The 21,500-nt window shown below is 43.1% G+C and overlaps 1 protein-coding gene across 1 annotated transcript in view; it reads left to right on the forward strand.

The window, feature by feature from the left end:
- The window catches only part of Slc16a2 (solute carrier family 16 member 2), a 107,531-nt gene that overhangs the window by 76,033 nt on the left and 9,998 nt on the right, over nucleotides 1-21,500 (forward strand). Inside the window, exons 2-4 of the mRNA XM_042668690.1 lie at nucleotides 12,302-12,446; nucleotides 16,128-16,578; nucleotides 18,095-18,238. Coding sequence (XP_042524624.1) covers nucleotides 12,302-12,446; nucleotides 16,128-16,578; nucleotides 18,095-18,238 — 740 coding nt within the window. The remainder of the gene's footprint in view (nucleotides 1-12,301; nucleotides 12,447-16,127; nucleotides 16,579-18,094; nucleotides 18,239-21,500) is intronic.

Below are 21,500 nucleotides of genomic sequence, written 5' to 3' on the forward strand. Positions count from 1 at the left end.
TTCTACAAGTCTACAACTTGTGTTTTTTTTCAGTTTGTGAATTTTTTATTAAGTTTTTTTATTGTGAAAATACTGTACAGCGGGGTTACTATTACATGAGCAAGGTAATGAGTACATTTCTTATCAAGCATTGTATCCTCCTCCTTGGTTTCCTTTGTTTTTCCCTAACCATCCCTGCCCTCCCATCTCCACGATTACACTCGCCCCTTCCTCCCACCAAAGTTGTAAAGTTCGTTTTTCGACATAGCATCTTGTACAGTTCATTGCTGCAATGGGTCCACCTGTATCCCTACTTAAACAATTTGTTTTTTACCCTTCCCCTCCACAAATTATAGCAACATCAAATACAGTGAAAACAGGGGTTATATCGTGGAGGAGTATGGCTTGTGTTTTAATTCTCCTAAACACATCTTTCATAGCTAGGTACTGGTGGCTCACAACTATAATCCTAGCTACTTAGGAGACTGAGATCTGAGGATCATGGTTTGAAGCCAGCTCTTTCAAGACAGTCCGTTTCCAATTAACCACAAAAAAAAACAAACCCAGAAAGTGGAGCTGTGGCTCAAGTGGTAGACCACTGGCCTTGAGAAAAAAAGCTCAGGGACAGCACCCAGGCTCTGAGTTCAAGCCCCAAAATTGCCACAAAAATGTCTTTCAAGACATGTAAAATTTTATAAAATCAATTTCAAGTATCTTTATACTTTATGCTGTTTGTATGTACTTTACGTAATCTGCAGAACACATAATCATCATGATTTTTTCCTGTGTTTTATCATTTTAGCTGTTACACTTAATCTATGAGCCATCTTCAATTTAGAATATTGCATAAGGTAGAAATTCAACTTAATTTTTTCAATGTGCACTGTTCAGATGACCCTTGCATAAATTACTGAAAATGATCATTGCTTTCCTATTGAATTGTTGGTATTTTTGTCAAAAATAACTAGTGTCTGCTCTGGTGGCCCATGCTTGTAATCCTAGCTACTCAGGACCCAGAGGATCATGGTTTAAAGCCAGCACAGGCAAAAAAAAAGTTCACTATTAACTAGCAACGTTAAAGTCCCAGTTAATGAGCAAAAAGCCAAGTTTGAAGTGTGGCTTAAGTGATAGAACACCAGCAAGAAAGCTGAGTGAAAAATGTATGGGACCATTTCTGGAATTTCAATTCCATTTCAATGATCTATATGTCTATATTTATGTCCATAAATAATGCTGTCTTGGTTATTGCAGCATTATATTTTAAAATCAGGTGTAAGTCTTTCAACTCTATTTCCAAAACATTTTTAGCAAAGTGTGGTAGTGCATACCTGTGATTCCAGCATTTTGGAGTCAGAGGTCTGAAGATTGCTAGTTCAAGGCCAACCCAAGTTATTTTTTTATTATGAAAATACCATACAGAGGGGATACTTTTACATGGGCAAGATAATGAGTACATTTCTTATCAAGCATTGTTGCCTCCTCCTTTGTTTCCCCTTCCCATCCCTTCCCATCCCCCCCCCACCTTAGTTATTTAGAGACTCTGTGTCAAAAAATCATTTCTCAGTTTTATGTCCTTTTCATTTGCATATAAATTTGAGGATCAGCTTGGAAAATTGTTTTAAAAAATCAACTATTGGAATTTGAATCATGCTCACATTGCCTCTGTCCACAGGACAATCTGGAGACAAATGACATTTTAATAATATTGAATCTTCATAACCTGAATAACATAAATCCCTCCCTGGGTGCCAGTGGCTCAGGAGGCTGAGATCTTGAGACTTTTGGTTTGGCGGCAGCCAATCACTTGACTCTAATCTCCAGTTAACCAGCAGAAAGCAGAAAGCGGAGGCATGGCTGAAGTGGTACAGCACCAGCTGTGAGTGAAAAAGCCAAGGGAGAGCAAGAAGCCCTGAGTTCAAGCCCTAGTACCTGTACATTTTAAAAACTCCTTCCATTTGTTTAATTTTTCTTTAAAATCTGTTAGTAACATTTTATACTTTTCAGTGTAAAGGTCTTATACATATCTTTTACTCAAATTTATTCATATGTTATTATTATTATTATTACTTAGTGTCTCGCTATATACCCCAGGCTGTCCTTGAATTTGTGGTCTTTTTGCCTCAATTTCCCCAGTGCTGGGATTACAAGTATGTACTACCACACTCAGCTTCTATGAGTTCTATTCAACATCTTGACAAGATATTGGATTTTGTGAAGTGTTTTTTCTTCATTGACGTGATTACAGATTTTTATTTTTATTTATTTTTAGTGTTACAACTTCATAATGCATTGGTTGATTTTGGGATGTTGAACTAAACAGATTTCTGGGATAAATCCTACTTGGTCATAATGTTTTAGCCTTTCTATAAATTGTTGGATTCAATTTGCTAAAATGTTAAGGGTTTCTTTTGTTTTATCAGTGGTGGGGCCTGGACTCTGGACTTGGGCGCTGTCCCTCAGCTCTTCAGCTCAAGGCTAGCGCTCTATCACTTGAGCCACAGTGCCACTCTGGCTTTTTCTGCTTATGTGGTGAGGAATCGAACCCAGGGCCTCATGCATTCAAGGCAAGCATTCTACCACTGAGCCACCTTTCCAGACCAAAGGTTTCTTTTTAAATCTGTATTTGCTTGTACATTTGCTTTTACCTTTCTTTATTTTGACATCTTTATCTGGTTTTGTCATTAGGGTAACACTGGCCCAATAAAACAATGTGGAAAGTGTTCTACCTATTTTGAGAAAGAGTTTGTCTATAATTGGTGTCCTTCCTTCATTAAATTTGAATTTGCCTGTGAAGCCATCTTGATGACCCTTCTCTGATTCCTAAAGTGCTGTTCATCTTTAACATCCTTTCTGTTTTAGGATTTTTAAACAAGATACTTCCATTCCCTTCTTTCTTTTCTTTTTTTTAGAGGGAGCAGTACTGGAGTTTGAACTCAGGGCCTTGTACTCTCACTTGGCTTGTATGCCCATGACTGGTGCTCCACCACTTGAGCCATGCCTCTAGCCTGACTTTTTGCTGGTTATTTTGAAGATAGAGCCTCATGGAAATTTATTTCTGCAGAAGCTAGCCTTGAATCACCATATTCCAGGTCTCAGCATCCTGAGTAGTTAAGGTTACAAGTGTGAGCCACCAATTCCCACCTGTTTCCTTACTTTAAAGACATTTTTGTGCTGGTCCAGGGGCTTGAACTGAGGGACTGGGTGCTGTCCTTGAGCTTTTTCACTCAAGGTTAGTGCTGCACTTCTCATTTTTTGATGGTTAATTGGAGATAAGAGTCTCACAGACTTTCCTCTCTGGCTTTAAACTGCGATCCTCAGATCTTAGCCTCCAGAGAAGATAGGATTACAGGCATGAGATGCTGGCACCTGGTTGTTTCCTTACTTTTTAATCTATTTCTGTCTTCTTTCCAATAATCTCTGTCGAGCCAAAATCTGACAATTCAAGTCTGTATGTGCTAGGGCAGCCTCCTCAAAGGAAAACTGCAGGAACTGTTTCTCCCAGCATGGGTGGGCTTTGACTAAATACTACTTGTTCTCTGTGCTACTAAAGTAGATAACTGACACTAGGAAAACAGGGGGTGCCAAATCAGTGAGCCATAGTCATTAAGTAGAACCTTGTGGGACTGGGACCAGGAATGACTAAGTGAGAATCTCTCTGGGCCTCAGTATGGCTATCTGCAAAAGAAGAAACATAATACTTAGATTTTCTTTCATTTAAAAAAAATGTAATTTTATTGTCAAGGTGATGTACAGAGGGATTACAGTTACATACTTAAGATAGCGAGTACATTTCTTATTGAACTTTTGAACTTGTTGGCCCCTCCCTCATTTTTCTCCCACTTTCTCTTCCCCATTCCCCCTAGATTTTCTTTAATTATGAAAGTAAATAAGCAATGACAGCAAGGAGAAGGCCAAATGACCAAATAAGGAAGTAACAAGTTAACTTATATTTGCAGTGATTGTTGGCTTAAGAAGTAAGTAGCCCATCCACATTTGCATGTGTTGAGACAAAGTGTAAAGGGGTAAAAATTGATTTGTTCAAACCTTGACTGCTTGGAAAAGAATGTTTTCCAGTATTGTTGTACCACATCAGACAAAAACAAACAATACGTTCTAAGAAAAAAAATACTGGGAGGATCAAATGCCATGACACATATGAAAATATTTTGGGGCTTTTAAAATAAAGGCTGATTATAAATCTGGAGTAGAGTTCTAGACACCGTGGATGGATGATGAGTAAGTTGCTGACAATGGAAAGAAAGAGCTTTTCAACATGTTTGTTAGACAATGGGGGGAAAAAGAAAAAGAAAAAGCTAGATGTCGGTGGCTCATGCCTGCAATCCTAGCTACTCAGGAAGCTGAGATCTGAGGACTGCCAATCAAAGCCAGCCTGGCAGGAAAGTCTGTGACTCTTATCTCCAATTAACCATTCAGAAAAAATAAAACAAACAAAACAGAAGTTGTGCTGTGGCTCAAGGGGTAGAGCACTAGCCTTAGTGAAAGAAGCTCAGGGACAGTGACCAGGTCCTGAGTTCCAGCCCCAGGACTGAAAAAAATGGAAAAAAAATGGAAAAAGGGCTGGTGGTATAGCTCAATAGTAGCATACTTGTCTAGCATGTACAAGACCAAAGGAAGGAAGGAAGGAAGGAAGGAAGGAAGGAAGGAAGGAAGGAAGGAAGGAAGGAAGGAGGGAAGGAAGGAAGGAAGGAAGGGAGGGAGGGAGGGAGGGAGGGAGGAAGGAAGGGAGGGAGGTACCGACAGGAGGGAGGGAGGGAGGGATGGACAGGAGGGAGGGAGGGACGGAGGGAAGTGTGGGAAGGTAGGGCAATTTGGAATAACCTTCCCTGAATTTTTCATGTATTCTTTCATTTCATATATTTGCACCTTCCCTGTGTTTTATGTATTCACTGGACAGACATCTACCTGGCACTTAAATCTGGGCCTGTGCAAGGGTAGGGAAATAAGAAAGGAAGCTCACTGGGACATCACTTTCCTGATCAACCATAGACTGACTGCATGTCAGAGCTCTCCCAAGAAAATTCAGAAGTTGCCTTTTTCTCCTCTGAACTTTCCAGCTGACCCAGAAATGCCTTCTTTGCCTCCCTTTAAATGTGTTCCACTACTCCTTTCAGCACTTATGAGCACTAGCCACTTAACTAGACGTGCCAGTATTCAGTCATCACAGTCCTAAGCTGCCTGCCACCTACCACACTTTCCCCTGCCTTGCTTCTACCATTACAACTGCCCTCACATACACCAGCTAGATCTAGATTCTTCACCAGATTCTGAGGACTCTGAAGAGCAATAGGGATAGCACAGTACGTTCCAGCAACCTAGACTTGGATTCATCGTGTATTCTTTCCACTCATCATTGGGTATAGTGATTGGCTAGCTAAGCCTTTGAATTGAGGTGCCTTGATCTTATTTGCTGTGCTGTCATTCTGTGGTGCCCTTGAAGAGAGCCGGCTCACCCCCGTGTCACCCCTTTACCTCTTATTCCCATCTTCTTCTTACTCAGTGTTGGCCTTTCTTTGGCTTTGCTCCATTATTCTTTCATTTGAGCTCTTGTTAGTTTTCCACAATAGAAGGAATTTGTGAAAGCCTGTAATTTATTTGAAGAGTTTGGCTCTTGGAGTTCCCTCCTCTCTCCTTTTAACTCAGAGGGAGAGCTTGCAGTGCTTGATTTTTGGCAACAAAGGAATGAGGAGTCTGGTCTCACATTTGAGGTCTTTTCTGAGTTGTCTCCCTGTACTTCAAAGACATTTGTCTGAGTGCCTGGGTAAGGATCCAGGACATTAATTGGGTACTTGAATGAAAAAAAAACTTTGAGGATGAGGAAAGTTGAAGGCCAATATGTCCAGTATAGAGCTGAAAAGACTAGGGTTCTGACCTTGGGCTGCTCAGGCCCAACAGAAGCTCTGTTGGTAATGGCATTGAGAAGAGGAAAGAAAGGGGCTGCTTGCTGAATACAGACATTGTGCTCACTTCAAGTGCGAGTCTTGGAGGCAACTCTCATTCACCTGGTTGTAGTGGTTGAGGGTAAAAGAACTCTGGGAACAACTGGATGAAAGGAGTCAATGGTAGGTTTGTATATAGTCCAGAACTCTGTTGCACAACACATTTGCTTATTTCAGGAAACAAGTACTGACCTAGCAATACAGGGTGAATTGTAAATACTGCTCTTGGCCTGGTAAAAAGTTTGTGGAGCTCTGCCTCTGATTTTTCCAAGTCTGTTTAGAAAGATGATATGTGTTCTATGGAAATCTTTTACCCATCTTAACTCGCCCACAATCTGAGCTGCTTCATCAAAATCTCTTTGTCAGGAGTAATTATGGGAGAACAATAAAAACTCCTTAGCTTTGACTATAATAGTTCTATTACTACTTGCATTTTTCAAAGAAAAGAAACTGAGTGCAGTAAATGGAAGCCAATAATGTTCATTTTATCATCAATATGGTTATAATGGTCATAAAAATTGTTATTATGGCTACTGCTTCTTCTTTTCCCCAGATTATTTCCTTCTTACTACATTTTTTTCCTGATAACCTAAACCATTAGCAATCCGTTAAGTCCTTCATCCAATAGACTGTGCTTTACTTGATTATGTATCAGGCAGTATTTCTTTCTTTTAATATTTCTTCCACTTGAAATGTCTGATTTCTCTAGGAGGTTGTGGGTTTTTTTTTTGTCTTTTTTGTCAGTTGTGGGGCTTGAACTCTGGGTCTGGGCACTGTCCCTCAACTCTGCAGCTCAAGGCTAGTGCTCTACCACTTGAGCCACAGCACCACTTCTGGCTTTTTCTGCTTATGTGGTGCTGAGGAATCGAACCCAGGGCCTCATGCATTCAAGGCAAGCACTCTACCACTGAGCCACCATCCCAGTCCCTCTCTGGAAGTTTTTTCCCCCAGTCCCTGAGCTTCTCTTACTCAAGGTTTGCACTCTACCACTTGAGCCACACATCCATTTTCTCTCTGGAAATTGGTAAGAAGTCTACTAGGCTTCACAACACATAAGGTATCTGAAGAAGGATAGTAGAGCTCTTAAAACATGTCCCCCTATAAGGAATAACAAGGAGCCCTTCCTTCCCAGGGTATCAGTGGAGGTGAGCAGGGAATATGGACTTCCACTCCCATTTGGCAGTAATGAGATGGTGCCTTGTTGCCACATTGTCAGAGGAAGCCAGCTAATAATATACAGTCTTATAATATCCCCAAATGTTCAGGATACAATAGAAAACCATTTGTCATGCCAAGAAACAGGAAAATATTGACTTCAATTAAATTTTTAAAAAAGATATGCAACTATCTGGATGCTGGTAGCCCACACCTATAATCCTAGCTACTCAGGAGTCTGAGGATCACAGTTTGAAGCCAGCCTGAGCAGGAAAATCCATGAGACTTTTATATCCAAAAAAATTTGGGAGTGAAGCCGGGCTCCAGCAGCTCATGTCTGTAATCCTAGCTATTCAGGAGGCTGAGATCTGAGGATCGTGGTTCAAAGCCAACCCAGGCAGGGAAGTCCATGAGACTAATCTCCAATTAACCACCAGAAAACCAGAAGTGGTGGTGTGGCTCCAGTGGTAGAGGGCTCACCTTGAGCTGAAGAGCTGAGGAACAGTGCCCAAGCCTAGAGTTCAAGCCCCACAACTGACAAAAAAAAAAGAAAAAAGAATTATTTAGGAAGAATTTTCTTGTGTGCCAGTACTAGGGCTTGACTTAAGAGCCTGTGTGCTCACCCATAGCTTTTTCACTCAAAGCTAGTGCTCTACCACTTGAGCCACAGCTTCACTTGTGGCTTTTTGGTGGTTAATTGTTGATAAGAGTCTTAGACTTCTGCCCAGGCTGACTTTAAACCAAACTCCTCAGATCTCAGCCTCCTGAATAGCTATGATAATAGGTGTGAACAACCTGGCTACAAGCTTATCCGTTTTCATTGTACTTGAGATATTTAGAAGGACCAAAATTATCTATACCCTAAGTGAGATCTCAAAATGGCACTTCCCAACTGGACACTGGTGGCTCATGCCTGTAATCCTAGTTACTTAGAACACTGAAATCTGGAATACTGAGGTTTGATGCCAGCCTGAAAAGTCTGAGAGATTACAACTCCCATTAATCATGAAAATACTGAGCTTGAAGGTATGGCTCAAGTGGTACAGTGCCAGCCATGAGCGATCAAGCCAAGCAAGAGTGTGAGGCTCTGAGTTTAAGTCCTAGTATGGGCACAAAAAACAGTACTACTTCCTGCTTTCCTGTCCCCTCCCTTGCAGATTGAAGACAGGGCCTCACATGCCAAGCACATAACTCACCACTAAATTATTTTCCTAGCCCCTGACCCTTTTTCAAGCTATTATCAGATTTAGAGAATACAATGTGCATATGGTAATATTCCCACATTTATGTGCACAATTATACGATTTTTTTGACACTTGGAATCACACCCACATCTTCACATATGTTAAGCGCATGCTCTACCACTGAACCACACATCCAAATGAATACCACCATTGTAGTTAACATATATAACATTTCCATCATCAGGAAAGGTCCCCTTTTGCACCTCTGTAGTCAGTCTTTTCACCCTTTCTCCTTCCTTGGCATTCACTCATGTTTTTCTGTCCCTATAGTTTTGTCTTGTCCAGAATTTCCTATAAATGGAGTTATGTGTCTTTCTTTTGAGAATTGCCTGTCGTTGCCTTTATCAATAGTACATTCCTATGTGTTATATATATTCACTGTATTCATGTATACCCATTTGTTAATTCACCAGTTGAAGTGTATTTGGGTTATTGCCAGTTTGGGACCATTATGAAAAAAAAAAAAAGCTTCTAGGTACAGGTTTTTGTTTAGATATAGGTTTTATTTATCTTGAGTAAATACCTAGGGGTGGGATTTCAATGGAACGAGGCAGATTCCCAAGAATCTCCCTAACTCTTTTTCAAGTAAGTATACAATTTTTCCTTCCCACCAGCAGTATATGAGACTTCTAGTTCTTCTATATCCTCCCTCTATTGTTACTTATTTAAAAAACGTTTTAGTGCACAAGTTGCTCTCACTGTGGTGTTCGTTTGGTTTTGTTTTTTTGAGACAGGGTCTTATGTGGCCCCAGCTAGCCTCAAACTCATGGTCCTCCTGTTTCAGGCCTCCTTAAGGGTTGGGATTACAGGTGTGTACCACCATGACCATCTTTTAGGATGGTTTTAATATGCATTTCCCAAGTGATTAATAATGTAGAGCATTGTTTCATTGCTGAATTAATATTCACAGCAAGTGTATGTATGTTCAAGTTTTTTTGTATTGTAAGCTGGATTGCTTGCATTCTTCTTATTGAATTGTAAGAACCAATTTACACTCATATGCTGGATACCAATCTTTTGGCAGATATGTACATTTCAAGTAATTTTCCTAGTCTATGGCCTGGCTTTTCATTTTCAGTATATTTTTGTGTTCTTGTCCTACAGCTTGACCTCAGGGTTTGGATGCTGTTCCTGGGCTTTTTTTTCTTTCTTTCTTTCTTTTTTGGTTGGTCGTGGGGCTTGAACTCTGGGTCTGGAAGCTGTCCCTCAGCTCTTCAGCTCAAGGCTAGTGCTCTACCACTTGAGCAAGAGTGCCAGTTCCAGTTTTATGGTGATTTATTGGAGATAAGAGTCTCACAGACTTTCCTGCCTTTGAACCGCAATCCTCAGATCTCAGTCTCCTATGTAACTAGGATTACAGGTGTGAGCCACCGGTACCCAGTTACCTGGTGCTTTTTTGCTGAAGGCTAGTGTTCTACCACTTGAGCCACAGCTCTACTCCTGGGTTTTTTGGTGGTTAATTAGAGATGAGTCTCATGGACTTTCCTGCCTAGGTAGGTTTCAAACCATGATCCTCAAATCTCAGCCTCTCAACTAGCTAGGTTGAGAAACACTGGTTCCTAGCTTCATTTTCAATATTATTTTTTTTGGGGGGGGTCCGGTTGTGGGGCCTGAACTCTGGGCCTGGGCACTGTCCCTCAGCTCTTCAGCTCAAGGCTAGCGCTCTACCACTTGAGCCACAGCGCCACTTCCGGCTTTTTTCTTTTTGCTTATGTGGTGCTGAGGAATCGAACCTAGGGCCTCATGCATGCAAAGCAAGCGCTTTACCACTAAGCCACCTTCCCAGCCCTCAATATTTTTTTAAAGAGCAAAAATTTAAATTTGGCTAAGTCTGGTGCATCAAAATTTTCTGTATAGGTCATAATTTATATGAATATCTGTGAGATACTGCCTAAAGTAGTAAGATTTTTCATTTGGTTTTTTGTTTTTGTTTTTGTTTTTTTGGGTCCGGTCATAGGGCTTGAACTCTGGGCCTGGGCGCTGTCCCTCAGCTCTTCAGCTCAAGGCTAGCGCTCTACCACTTGAGCCACAGCACCACTTCCGGCTTTTTTCTTTTTGCTTATGTGGTGCTGAGGAATCGAACCCAGGGCCTCTGGCATGCAAGGCATGCGCTCTACCACTGAACCACCTTCCCAGCCCCAGTAGTAAGATTTTTCTACTTTTCTTTCTTCTATGAATTTTACAGCTTTATATTTTACACATTTAAGTCTATGATCCATTTTGCATTTGTGTGTGGGGGAGTGGGTGGGTGGGGGGTAGGGGAGTGTGCACGCACGTGTGCACACACTGGTACCAGGGCTTGAACTCAAGGACTTTTTGTTCTAGCTCAGCTTGCTTACTGACAGATGGCACTCTACCACTTAAGCCATGCTTCCAGTTCAGCATTTTGTGGGTTAATTGCAGATGGAGTCCCTTGGATTTTTCTGCCTAGGCTAGCTTTGAACTGCAATCTTCTAGGTCACCACTTTCTTAGACAGAATAACAAGTGTGACATCAGCTCCTGCCTTGCACTGATTTTTATATGTAACTACTAGTATTTCCAAGGCTCTCCTAGTTATATAATTACATCTGATCATCATCTTTAAAAAAAACTGTGAAGGTTGGGCAGGGAATGTAGTCCACTGGTAGAGTGCTTACCTAGTGAGTATAAGTTCCTAAGTTCAATTCACAAACTGGCAGAAAAAAGAAACAGACTTTCAGGAAGGCACTACAGAAATTTAAATCCCCATTTCATGGATGAGAAAACTGATGAGAAAAGTGCTATGGTTCCTCAAAGTCCCACAGCAGGTAAGAGGTGAAGTTACAATGGAAGTTTAAGTATGCAGTTGTTCATGGACAGTAGTTTTGGAGACAGGCAGTTAGGGCTTAGCAAAGTGGAGATTTGCAGGGGGAATCTGAGCAAGCTATTTGGCACTAAGATACGAGACATAGGTGGCAGAATAAGTCCTTAGGGCACTCATTTTGCACTCCTCCAGCCTACTTGGGGCTCTACCACTGAAGGCAGACAGAAGCTGGCCCAGTGCCTTGCTCAGATGACACTCAATGAATGTTTGTTTTATTTTTATGGCGATGATGAAGACTTGGAACATGTTCAGAGGATAACTTTGAAAAATAATTAGATTTAGAAATTAAAACTAAGAAAAAAGTTAAAGGTACTAAGCTTATGTAGCCTGGTAAAGTGGTTCAAGGTGAAACTCAGTAACAGAAAAAAAATTTTAAAAAAACTTGAGGTGGCCAGGTGCTGGTAGCTCCTGCCTGTAATCCTAGCTACTCAGGAGTCTGAGATCTGATGATCACAGTTCAAAGACAACCCAGGCGGGAAAGTCTGTGAGACTCTTATCTCCAATAAGCCACCAGAAAACTGGAAGTATCACTGTAGCTCAAGTGGTAGAGCACTCACCTTGAGCTGAAGAGCTGAGGGACAGCGCCCAAGCCCAGTGTTCAAGCCCCACGACTGACAAAAACAACAACAACAACAAAAAACAATAACTTGGGTTTTCTTTCTGGGGACTGAGAAGGCAAAACAGGTTGGAAAAAAATCTAAGGGGCAAATATCTTTCTCCTGATAAGGAAAATGAGTTGGGAGCTGGTGGCTCACACCTGTAATTTTAGCTTCTCAGGAGACTGAGATCTGAGGATTAAGCTCAGGCAGGCAAATCCAAGATACTAATTAACCACCAAAAAGCTGAAAGTAGAGCTGTAACTCAAATGGTAGTGTGCCATCCTGGAACAGAAAAAGCCAAAGTGAGATTTTGAGGCCTCTGAGGCTTCAACCTCCCCCCACCCCCCACCCCCTGACCCCTTTAGCTAGCTTCTATTTACACCCCTCTCCAACCATCAGGGACCAACAGGCTGACAGTGCTGACCAATGCCTCTGCTGAAATGTCAAGAGAAGAACTGAGTTACCAGCAACTTCCCTAAGCATCATGGTAAATAACAATACTTTTGTGCTTCTGTTCTCTGCAGCCTGGGTAGGGGCCCTGGCGATGGGTATGATCTTCTTCTGTTCTCCTATTGTGAGTATATTCACTGACCGTTTGGGCTGTCGCATCACAGCAACTGCCGGGGCTGCCGTTGCTTTCATCGGCCTCCACACCAGCTCCTTCACCAGGTAAGGCTAGGAGTTGCTGGCAATTTCCCCAAGGCTGAGGATTGGCTTCTTTCTGGGATCAGCTAGGAACACGATTCTCATTGCAGAATCCCCTGTAGCCAAGGCTATGTAGGGCCCTCAAAGACTCCGTTCCCAGAATTCCTCATGCAGTGGGAATCATGTAGGTAGGATCTTCAGGACACATTTGTAGAGAATATCCCTAAGAGCTCCAAAATGGTGGGAGTAGCCTGGTAGGTCTTGGAGCTGAGTCCAAGCCAAGTTTTGGCCACTGGATAATGGCTAGTGAACAATGAATGAGTATCCTTCCCCTCTCTGGGCCTCAAGTTTTGTATCTATAAATGAGAGGATTACGCCAGAGGGTTTTGTCATGTCTCTCTAGCTCTGCCATTCTCTTCCCCTTCAATGTAGCTTACATCTCATGATCTTGCTCTCCCACCTAGAAAAGGGCTGCTTGAGTGAGCATATGTGAACACCTAGCATTCCAGGATTCCAAAAGCAACTTATATTGCCAAATGCTGGTGGCTTACATCTGCAATCCTAGCTACTCAGGAAGCTGACATCTGAGGATTGCAGTTCAAAGCCAGCCCAGCCAGGAAAGTCCATGCAACTCTTATGCCCAATTAACTACTAAAAAAAAAGAGCCAGTAATGGAGTTATGGCTCAGGGACAGCACTCAGGTCCTGAGTTCAAACTCCAACACTGGCACTAAAAAAAGGAACTTATGCTTACACAAAAGTCAGCTGAGCCCAAGGCTATTTAGCATGTCCCACCCCTTTCTGAGGGATCTCTGTGAACCAAAGGTGATTTAGAAAAAAAAATAGCAGGAAAAGGATGCTTAGCCCCATTAGGTCTAGGCTAAACATAAACCCTGGCAGAACTTGGTAATGTTATGTTCTTACACTTGCTTTCCTTCTAGCCCAGCAGAAGCTTATTGTAAGGGAGAGGGTAATAAAGAGCCTACACCACGAGCTTCTTTAGTAATGTAGGACTTTCAGTAGGACCCTTTACAAGTTATGGTACCTGCTACTTGCACCCTGCCTGGGCTAATATAGGAAGGAGCATGCTGGCCTGGAGACACAGAAGTGGCCACAGTGACCTGTGTGGAGGAGAGGCAGAACTACCTTGCTTTCTGAATTTGACTCCCCAGAGAAGGGCCCTGCCTGTCTAGGCCTAAGTTTCCACTCACAGTGGAGAGTAACTGTGTTCTGCTTTGACTGGGCCCTATGGGGTGAGCCAGCTTTCTCTATGATTTGAATGGTTCTGGCTGCCTCGTCTGCCCTCCAGCAGAGCTTCGATTTGGCATGCAATGGTTTCTTGGCTCCATCCCAGCTAACTGGGACAGAGGAGGAGGGAAAACCATGTCCTGCCTGGAACCTGTTTAGTACCCTCTTCCTCAAGACAGCCGCTCCAAACCTTTTCAGGACTCCACTGAGTGTCAGCCTCATTTGTCCCACCACTCCCCTATTAGGCTAGTGCCTGGCTCCTTGCGTGAGGAGGAGCTAGGCGTCAGAAGCAGCTACAGGGCTGGGAAGGTAGCTCAGCGGTAGAGTGCATGCCTTACAAGAAGCAGCTACAGTCTCTCAGGGCTTCGTAACCCAGGACTGTTTCTTGAGGCGGAACAGAGCAAAGTGTAAACAAATTAGCAACATATGGATCTCATTTCCCTTCCCCTCCACATGGACTCAGTCACAGGAGGGAAGGAAGCTCAGAGGTGGTGGTTTCTTCTGGCATTCTTCTTTAAGCACATTGGAGTAGGCGTTCTGTCCTCCGCCCCTGACCGACCCCCCCCCCTCCCCTACCCCGTTTGCTCTTTCTGTAAGAACATTTCAGAGCCAAGAACGGTTCATGTCCAGTGGCAGGGTGGAGAAGTCAGGGAGGAGGGAAGAAAAGGTCTTGCCTGTGGCTAAAGCTCCAAGTCATCCTTCCTGTTGGGTTGTTGTCTTGAAAGCTGTGAGTTCTTTTGGATGATGTGGAATGGGGAAGAGGACAGACAGGGCTGGCAAACACAGCTCAGGAGCCTCCTTGCTGGGGCCCAGCTAGAAACAGATTCACCACAAAGCACGCTGGTTTGAATCCCATATTTTGTCCCTATGCCCTTCTCCTTGAAGTCTAGTCCCTTTCCTTTAGATAAAGCCCCAGCCCAAGCCAATCCCATAAAGTATCCAGAATCAAATGGGAGAAGAGCCCAAAAGACAGGATAGAGGAGGAGGAGGTAGCTTAGCTCCTTTTGAAATTTCAAATGAAAACCCTTGTTCAGGTCCAGCGACTACATGTAGATGGAAAGCACCAGTGATAAGAATTATCTTGGAATCATGGGAGCGAGTATCACCTTGACAAAGCATAGGCTTTGTCTTTTAAGGTGCAGAACTGGGTCTGTATCTGGGAAAGAACTGCCTGACCCAAAAGATATTGGGTAATTTAGTGGTCAGATAAGAACTCTTGCAAAACACATGGAGGCATCAAAAAGCAAAACAAAAGTCTTCATTAGGTTGTGCCAAAATTGTCTGGGGGGGGGTGGTAAATGGGGATCCAAGTTGAACTTTCATGGCCTTTCCCCTTCTGACATTTTACTTGCTGTTAAAGAGACTTATGGCACAGTAGGGCCTCAGAGTTTGAAGCCAGGACCTGTTTATTTAGCCAGGCCACAACTTTAAGGCTCCTCCTCCTCCTCTCAAGTCTCCAGGTTATAGAGAAAATGAATCTCTACCATGTTCAGCAATAATAGCAGGATTTGGGAAATGAAAGGGACTTTTTACACTAGGGTCTTCATGGAGATCACCTAGGGTTTGGGCTAAAGACCTTGGGATATCTTAATCCTGGGCAAAGTTGGGGAGGAGTGTCTCTTAAGAGACTATCAGTCATTTTCTGAAATATTAAGAGCCCTGAACATGAGAAAGATGCTGAAGGGCCCTATGCAGGGTCTTAAACTTTCAAGGTTTTAGATTCTTTTTTTTTCTTGACTTTTGTTATTGCCTGAGATAAACCATTGGCCTTTAGCCTATCCATAGTATCTAGGTGAGCAATCAGGTGAAATTGTGTGTGTGTGTGTGTGTGTGTGTGTGTGTGTGTGTGCACGTGCACACGTGCATGCACCAGTCTTGAGGCTTGAACCCAGGGCCTGGGTGCTATCCCTAAGCTTTTTTTTTTTTTGCTCAAGACTGGCACTCTACCACTTGAGCCACAGCTCTACTTTTGGCTTTTTGCTAGTTAATTGGAGATAAGAGTCTCATGGACTTTCCTGCCCCATCTGGTTTCAAACCGTGACTCACAGACAACAGCCTCTAGAATAGCTAGGATTACAGATGTGAGCCACTGGTGCCCAGCTTTCTGGTGAAACTATTCTAATGTGCTCTCTCATCTAGCCACTGCGAAGGCTGGCTCTGGCTTTCTTTCCAGCTTTCCTCTTTTATGGGCTGCTTTGATTCATATTCCAATCACACAGACCTGGATTCAAGTCCAAGCCTTTTTTGATCCCCAGTTATATTTGGGGGAAAATCAGCTCTCAAGGTCTTTGCTCCCCCATATGCAAATAGGGTCCAAAAGGCTCCATTCCTTACCTGCTCACAAGGTCAGTGGTAAGTGGGGCTGTGGGGGTAAGGGTGGAGTTAAGAGGCTAAATAGAGGGTGGAGACAGATTTCTGGTCAGGCTGCTGAGGATAGCTCTTGGTGTCTCTCCCACAGCTCCCTAAGCCTGCGCTACTTCACCTATGGGATTCTCTTTGGTTGTGGCTGTTCCTTCGCCTTTCAACCATCCCTCGTCATCCTCGGACACTACTTCCAACGCCGCCTGGGTCTGGCCAATGGTGTGGTGTCTGCTGGCAGTAGCGTCTTCTCCATGTCCTTCCCCTTCCTCATCAAAATGCTGGGGGATAAGATCAAGCTGGCCCAAACCTTCCAGGTGCTGAGTACCTTCATGTTTGTTCTTATGCTGCTTTCACTCACCTACCGGCCCCTCCTGCCCAGCTCTCAAGACACCCCAAGCAAGAGAGGTGTCCGTACTCTGCAACAACGCTTTCTGGCTCAGCTCAGGAAGTACTTCAACATGCGAGTGTTCCGCCAACGCACCTACCGCATCTGGGCCTTCGGCATTGCTGCTGCTGCCCTGGGTTACTTCGTTCCCTATGTACACCTGGTGAGGAAGACTAGGGTGGGTGGGCCCACTCCATCTGGCCCCAAGAAGCTGTCCTCAACCTGCAAAGAGTCCAGAGGATGGGGGTAGAGGGCATGGAAAGGGCAGAGCTGAGATCTTTAGAAAAATAAAACAGTGATTGGAGATATGGGGGGCGGGGAAGAGCACAGGTTAAGGGAAAATTTCAATGGAAAACAAAAGGGGTTTCTAAGAGAAAGACCTATGAACCACAGCCTCCTCCATGATAAAAAAAAAAAGGTTGATTTTTTTTTAAAAAAAAGAGATAAATATAGCATCCATGCATGTGTGTGCAAGGAACTGGCTCATATACCCCCAAATCGCCTTTGTAAAGACTATGATCAATGAAGGCTGATCTTTCTGATCAAAAATGACTTTGTTTAGGAATGAGATTGCTGTACTTCATAATGTGTAGTAATCTCTTTAAGGCCATAATGAGTCTTGCAGTAAAGTCATTCATTTAGGAGCCAGGTGCCAGTGACTCATACCTGTAATTCTAGCTACTCAGGAGGCTGAGATCTGAGGACCAGAGTTTAAAACCAGCAAGAAATTGTGTGAGACTTATCTCCAGTTAACCAGAAAAAATCTGGAAGTGGAGCTGTGACTCAAGTGGTAGAGTTCCAGCCTTGAGAAAAAAACAAGCTAAGGGACAGTGCCCAAGCCCTTGAGATGAAGCCCTAGTACCAGCACTAAAAAGAATTCAGGGGCCAGGTGTGGTAATGCATGACTATAACTCCAGCTATTCAGAAGCTGAGTCCAAGGCTTCTGAGTCCCCAGGCAAAAACATGAGACTCTATCTGAAAAATAATTAAAGCAAACATGGCTGAGAATATTGCCTCAAGTGGTAGAACATCTGCCTAATGAGTGTGATGTCTGAGTTCATACCCCAGTCCCACACAAAAGAAACTTGTCTGGCCACAAATTGTTCATTGTAGATAAGTTTGCATTCTCCACAGACTTCAAAAATCTCTGTGTGTGTGTACGCACATATGCATCCATGCATGTGTGTGTAATTGTGGAATTAACCCAGGTCCTTGTGCACATTAAGCACATGCTTTACCACTGAGCTACACCTTCATCCCTTAAACTTTGTGTTCCTTAAAACACACACGGGAGAATTGCATAGAACTTCTCCCCTGGCAGTCTGATGTTGCCCCTGTCTATCAGTGTGGAATGAGGAAGTGGAAAGATGGTAGAGCAATCTCTGGATTTTTCTTAGATGTTAAGGCTGTGTTCTGTCCTATTAGGAGTTAAAGGGGGTTCAGAGATACTGATCTCCCTTCAACTCTTCCTCAAAAGCCTAAATTCCAAAGAGTCAGGGGTAAGCTGTCTTTAGTGGATGTTACGAATGACCCAAGAATTGAATCTAGACTTGAGGTTACAAGGAATATATTCTGTCCTGGTCCAGGAAAGTGAAAACTAGAGGGTCTTATGCTAACAGTTCATCAGTCAGCTCCTCTTCCTCCATCTGTTTTGGGGGTCTCTCTGTTATGCCTTTCAGATGAAGTATGTAGAAGAAGAGTTCTTGGAAATCAAGGAGACCTGGGTGCTGTTGGTGTGTATAGGGGCTACCTCAGGCCTTGGGCGTCTTGTGTCTGGCCATGTCAGTGACTCCATTCCTGGACTAAAGAAGATCTACTTGCAGGTGAGTAGGACTATTCATGTACTATCTGGAATATTAGGTTGTCCCCAGGCTTTGGTGGTAGAATGTATCATTGCAGTTATGTGGACCACAGCTCTGACATCAACTACGTGCAACATAGAAAAGTTAGTCAAATTAGCTTTCCAACAAAGGCAATTAACTGTTCTTGTTCTGCCTCCTTTACCAAGATGGAGTTCATATTCAGTGACAGCAGTAGTGTGTGGAATCTCTTAGACAAGAAGTCTCTCTCCCCCCACATCCAGTTCTGGGGCTTGAACTCAGGGTCTAGGTATTGTCCTTAAGGTTTTTTTTTTTTTTTTTTTGCTCAAGGTTAGCACTCTACCATTTGAACCACAGCTCCACTCCCAGCTTTTTGGTGTTTCATTGGAGATAAGAGTCTCACATGCTTTTCTGCATAAGCTAGCTTTAAACCATGATCCTCAGATCTCAGCTTTCTAAGTATCTGGGATTACAGGTGTGAGCCAGTGGCACCTGGCTTGTCTGGAAATTCCTTTCTGCAAGCGAGATTCTGACACCAGAAAGTTGATGGTGCCACTGTACGAACTGATTTCATTGCTACATTACACTGTCTCAGAGGTCCTTAGGCACTCAAAGCACTCTGTGAGTCAGTGTATCTCTCCTCTAGGTCCAGACCCAGGCCCATTACTTCTCATATTTCCAGAGCTGTTTGGCATCAAATATTGGTTCTCAAATACTATCCACCAAAAAGATCCCAGCAAAAGCCAGACCTCTCTAGTCCTCATTGTATAATGAAAAGAATTCTTCTTTCCTATCTCACCTTACAAGTGAAGATCAAAAGAGCCATAGGTAAGCCGGGCGCTGGTGGCTCACGCCTGTAATCCTAGCTACTCAGGAGGCTGAGATCTGAGGATCGCGGTTCAAAGCCAGCCCGGGCAGGAGAGACCGTGAGACTCCTATCTCCAATAAACCACCAGAAAACCGGAAGTGGCGCTGTAGCTCAAGTGGTAGAGCGCTCGCCTTGAGCTGAAGAGCTGAAGGACAGCGCCCAGGCCCAGAGTTCAAGCCCCACGACCGACAAAAAAAAAAAAAAAAAAAAAAAAAAAAAAAAAAAAAAAAAAGAGCCATAGGTGTGGCAAGTTTCAATCATTTGGATACAGACACCTTCTATGTGATGGGGTTCTGGTCTGAGTTGTTAGTCTTTCTCTACCTGACAGCAATATTACCTCCCTGACCTCCTAGCTTATGCCTTTTCCTCTTGTGGCTGGTCTTACCTGGAGGTGTAGCAGAGCAGCAGAGGCAGAACTAAGCTCCTGTGTAAGGTTTTTCTCACAGTCTACCTTTGTCTAAGTGATGCATGGAAGAGCTGGGACTTATACTTTGATGAAGGTCAAATCAAGAGACTTCTGATTGAGAGAACCCAATTGCGAAAGTTTGAATTACTGTGCAAAAATCACTAAATGCTTTTATCTGGATGGCTTTGAAGTATGTGCACTCTCCCTGTCTCTTTCACAGCCACCCCTACCCCCATCCCATAGGTCTCCTCTGCCAGTATTAGCTGCTTCAAGATGCCAAAGGGTTCTGCAAAGGGGATCTGGCACTGGGCCACAACTTTATCTTGAGGAGAGGCAGCAGCCCCTGCCCAGCCTGTACAGTGGGAGTTCAAAGGGTCAGGGAGGCATGTCTATTTAGACAATGAGCCAGGCTAGGACTCGGGGCTTCTGCTCACTTTCCCCACCCACCTTATATTCCTGCCCTTTTCCTTACTCACACTTGGCCCAATTTTACCACTGAGAATAATACAAAATAATCTTAAACCATTATAGCTGAAACCTTTACACCAATGTGTAGTCCAGCTCCCTTATTTTACAAATTCTGTGTCTTAGGACAAGAGAACAAGACAAAGGATAAACTTCTTTCTCTTTGGTTTCTTGGTATCCTTGGTCACAGGAATTGGCCTCCTTTCCACTCTGGGTCAAATGTGGATGCACAGGCCTCAGGTTCTGAAGAGCCATGCACTTGGTTCCTATGAGGGGTAAAGACAAGTACAGGTGGCTGGCATCTCACCCTTGTACAATCTGCTGGCAGAATAGGCTCACTTTGAGACCATTTTTGAGGCCAGATTCACAGTTCCAAGAGGGACTTAAAATTATTATTATTATTATTATTATTATTATTATTGGGCTGGGAAGGTGGCTCAGTGGTAGAGTGCTTGCCTTGCATGCATGAGGTTTGATTCCTCAGTACCACATAAACAGAAAAAGATGGAAGTGGCGCTGTGGCTAAAGTGGTAGAGTGTTAGCCTTGAGCTGCAGAGCTGAGGGACAGCACCCAGGCCCAGAGTTCAGGTCCCACAACCAACCCAAAAAATTATTATGTATCAGTTGTACAACAAGGGGTTTCAGTGTGGCATTTCCATATGTGCAAACAATGTACCCCATCAACCTCATGTCTTTCATCCTTCTCCCTCACCTCACCTCTCCCCTTAAAACAATTTCAACAGGTGTCATTGTTCTATTTGCATACATGTATATAAAATACTTCATCTATATTCTTCCTCATTCTCCCTCGCCATGTATCTTCCCCCTCCTACTAGTACCTATTCTCTAACAGAGCCTGTTTTCCAGGAGACATTTTAAATTTCCAAACCTTGGAAAGGCCTCTTAGAGGATGCTAAGAGATAGCTAGATACAACAGGTAACAATTATAGCTGATTAAAATCAGTTCAGTGTTAACTTCTAATTACCATAATGAGCTGGTTGATAGATAGGTCTGGTTTTATCTCATAGTTGTCTGTTCTCCTAGAGGAAAATGTAGGTGACTAGCTTCAGTTTCACTACTTCAAAATAGCCTGGGTAGAACTACCAACACCCCTCAGTCCTAACTCTCAATATTAATGGACTTAACTCTCTAATTAAGTGACAAATTGTCTAATTGGATCAAAAAGCAAGATCCTTCTATCTGCTGCCTTCAGGAGACACACCTTGCCCACAAAAACAAACATATCCTGAAAGTGAAAGGCTAGAATAAAATCTACCAAGCAAACAGCCCCCATAAACAGGCAGGCGTTGCAATCCTAATATCAGATAAAATAGACTTCAAATTAAAATTAGCAAAAAGAGATAAAGAAGGTCATTACATACTAATTAAGGGGTCTCTTCTTCAGGAGGATATTACAATTCTAAATATTTATTCAACAAATATCGGAGCATCCAAATTTACCCAAGAAACACCACTTTCCCTAAAATCTCACATAGATCTAAAGACATTAATTGTTGGGGACTTT

This window comes from Dipodomys spectabilis, unplaced genomic scaffold (genome assembly GCF_019054845.1).
Source record: "Dipodomys spectabilis isolate Male_0828 unplaced genomic scaffold, ASM1905484v1 ptg000468l, whole genome shotgun sequence".
Taxonomy (NCBI): Eukaryota; Metazoa; Chordata; class Mammalia; order Rodentia; family Heteromyidae; genus Dipodomys; species Dipodomys spectabilis.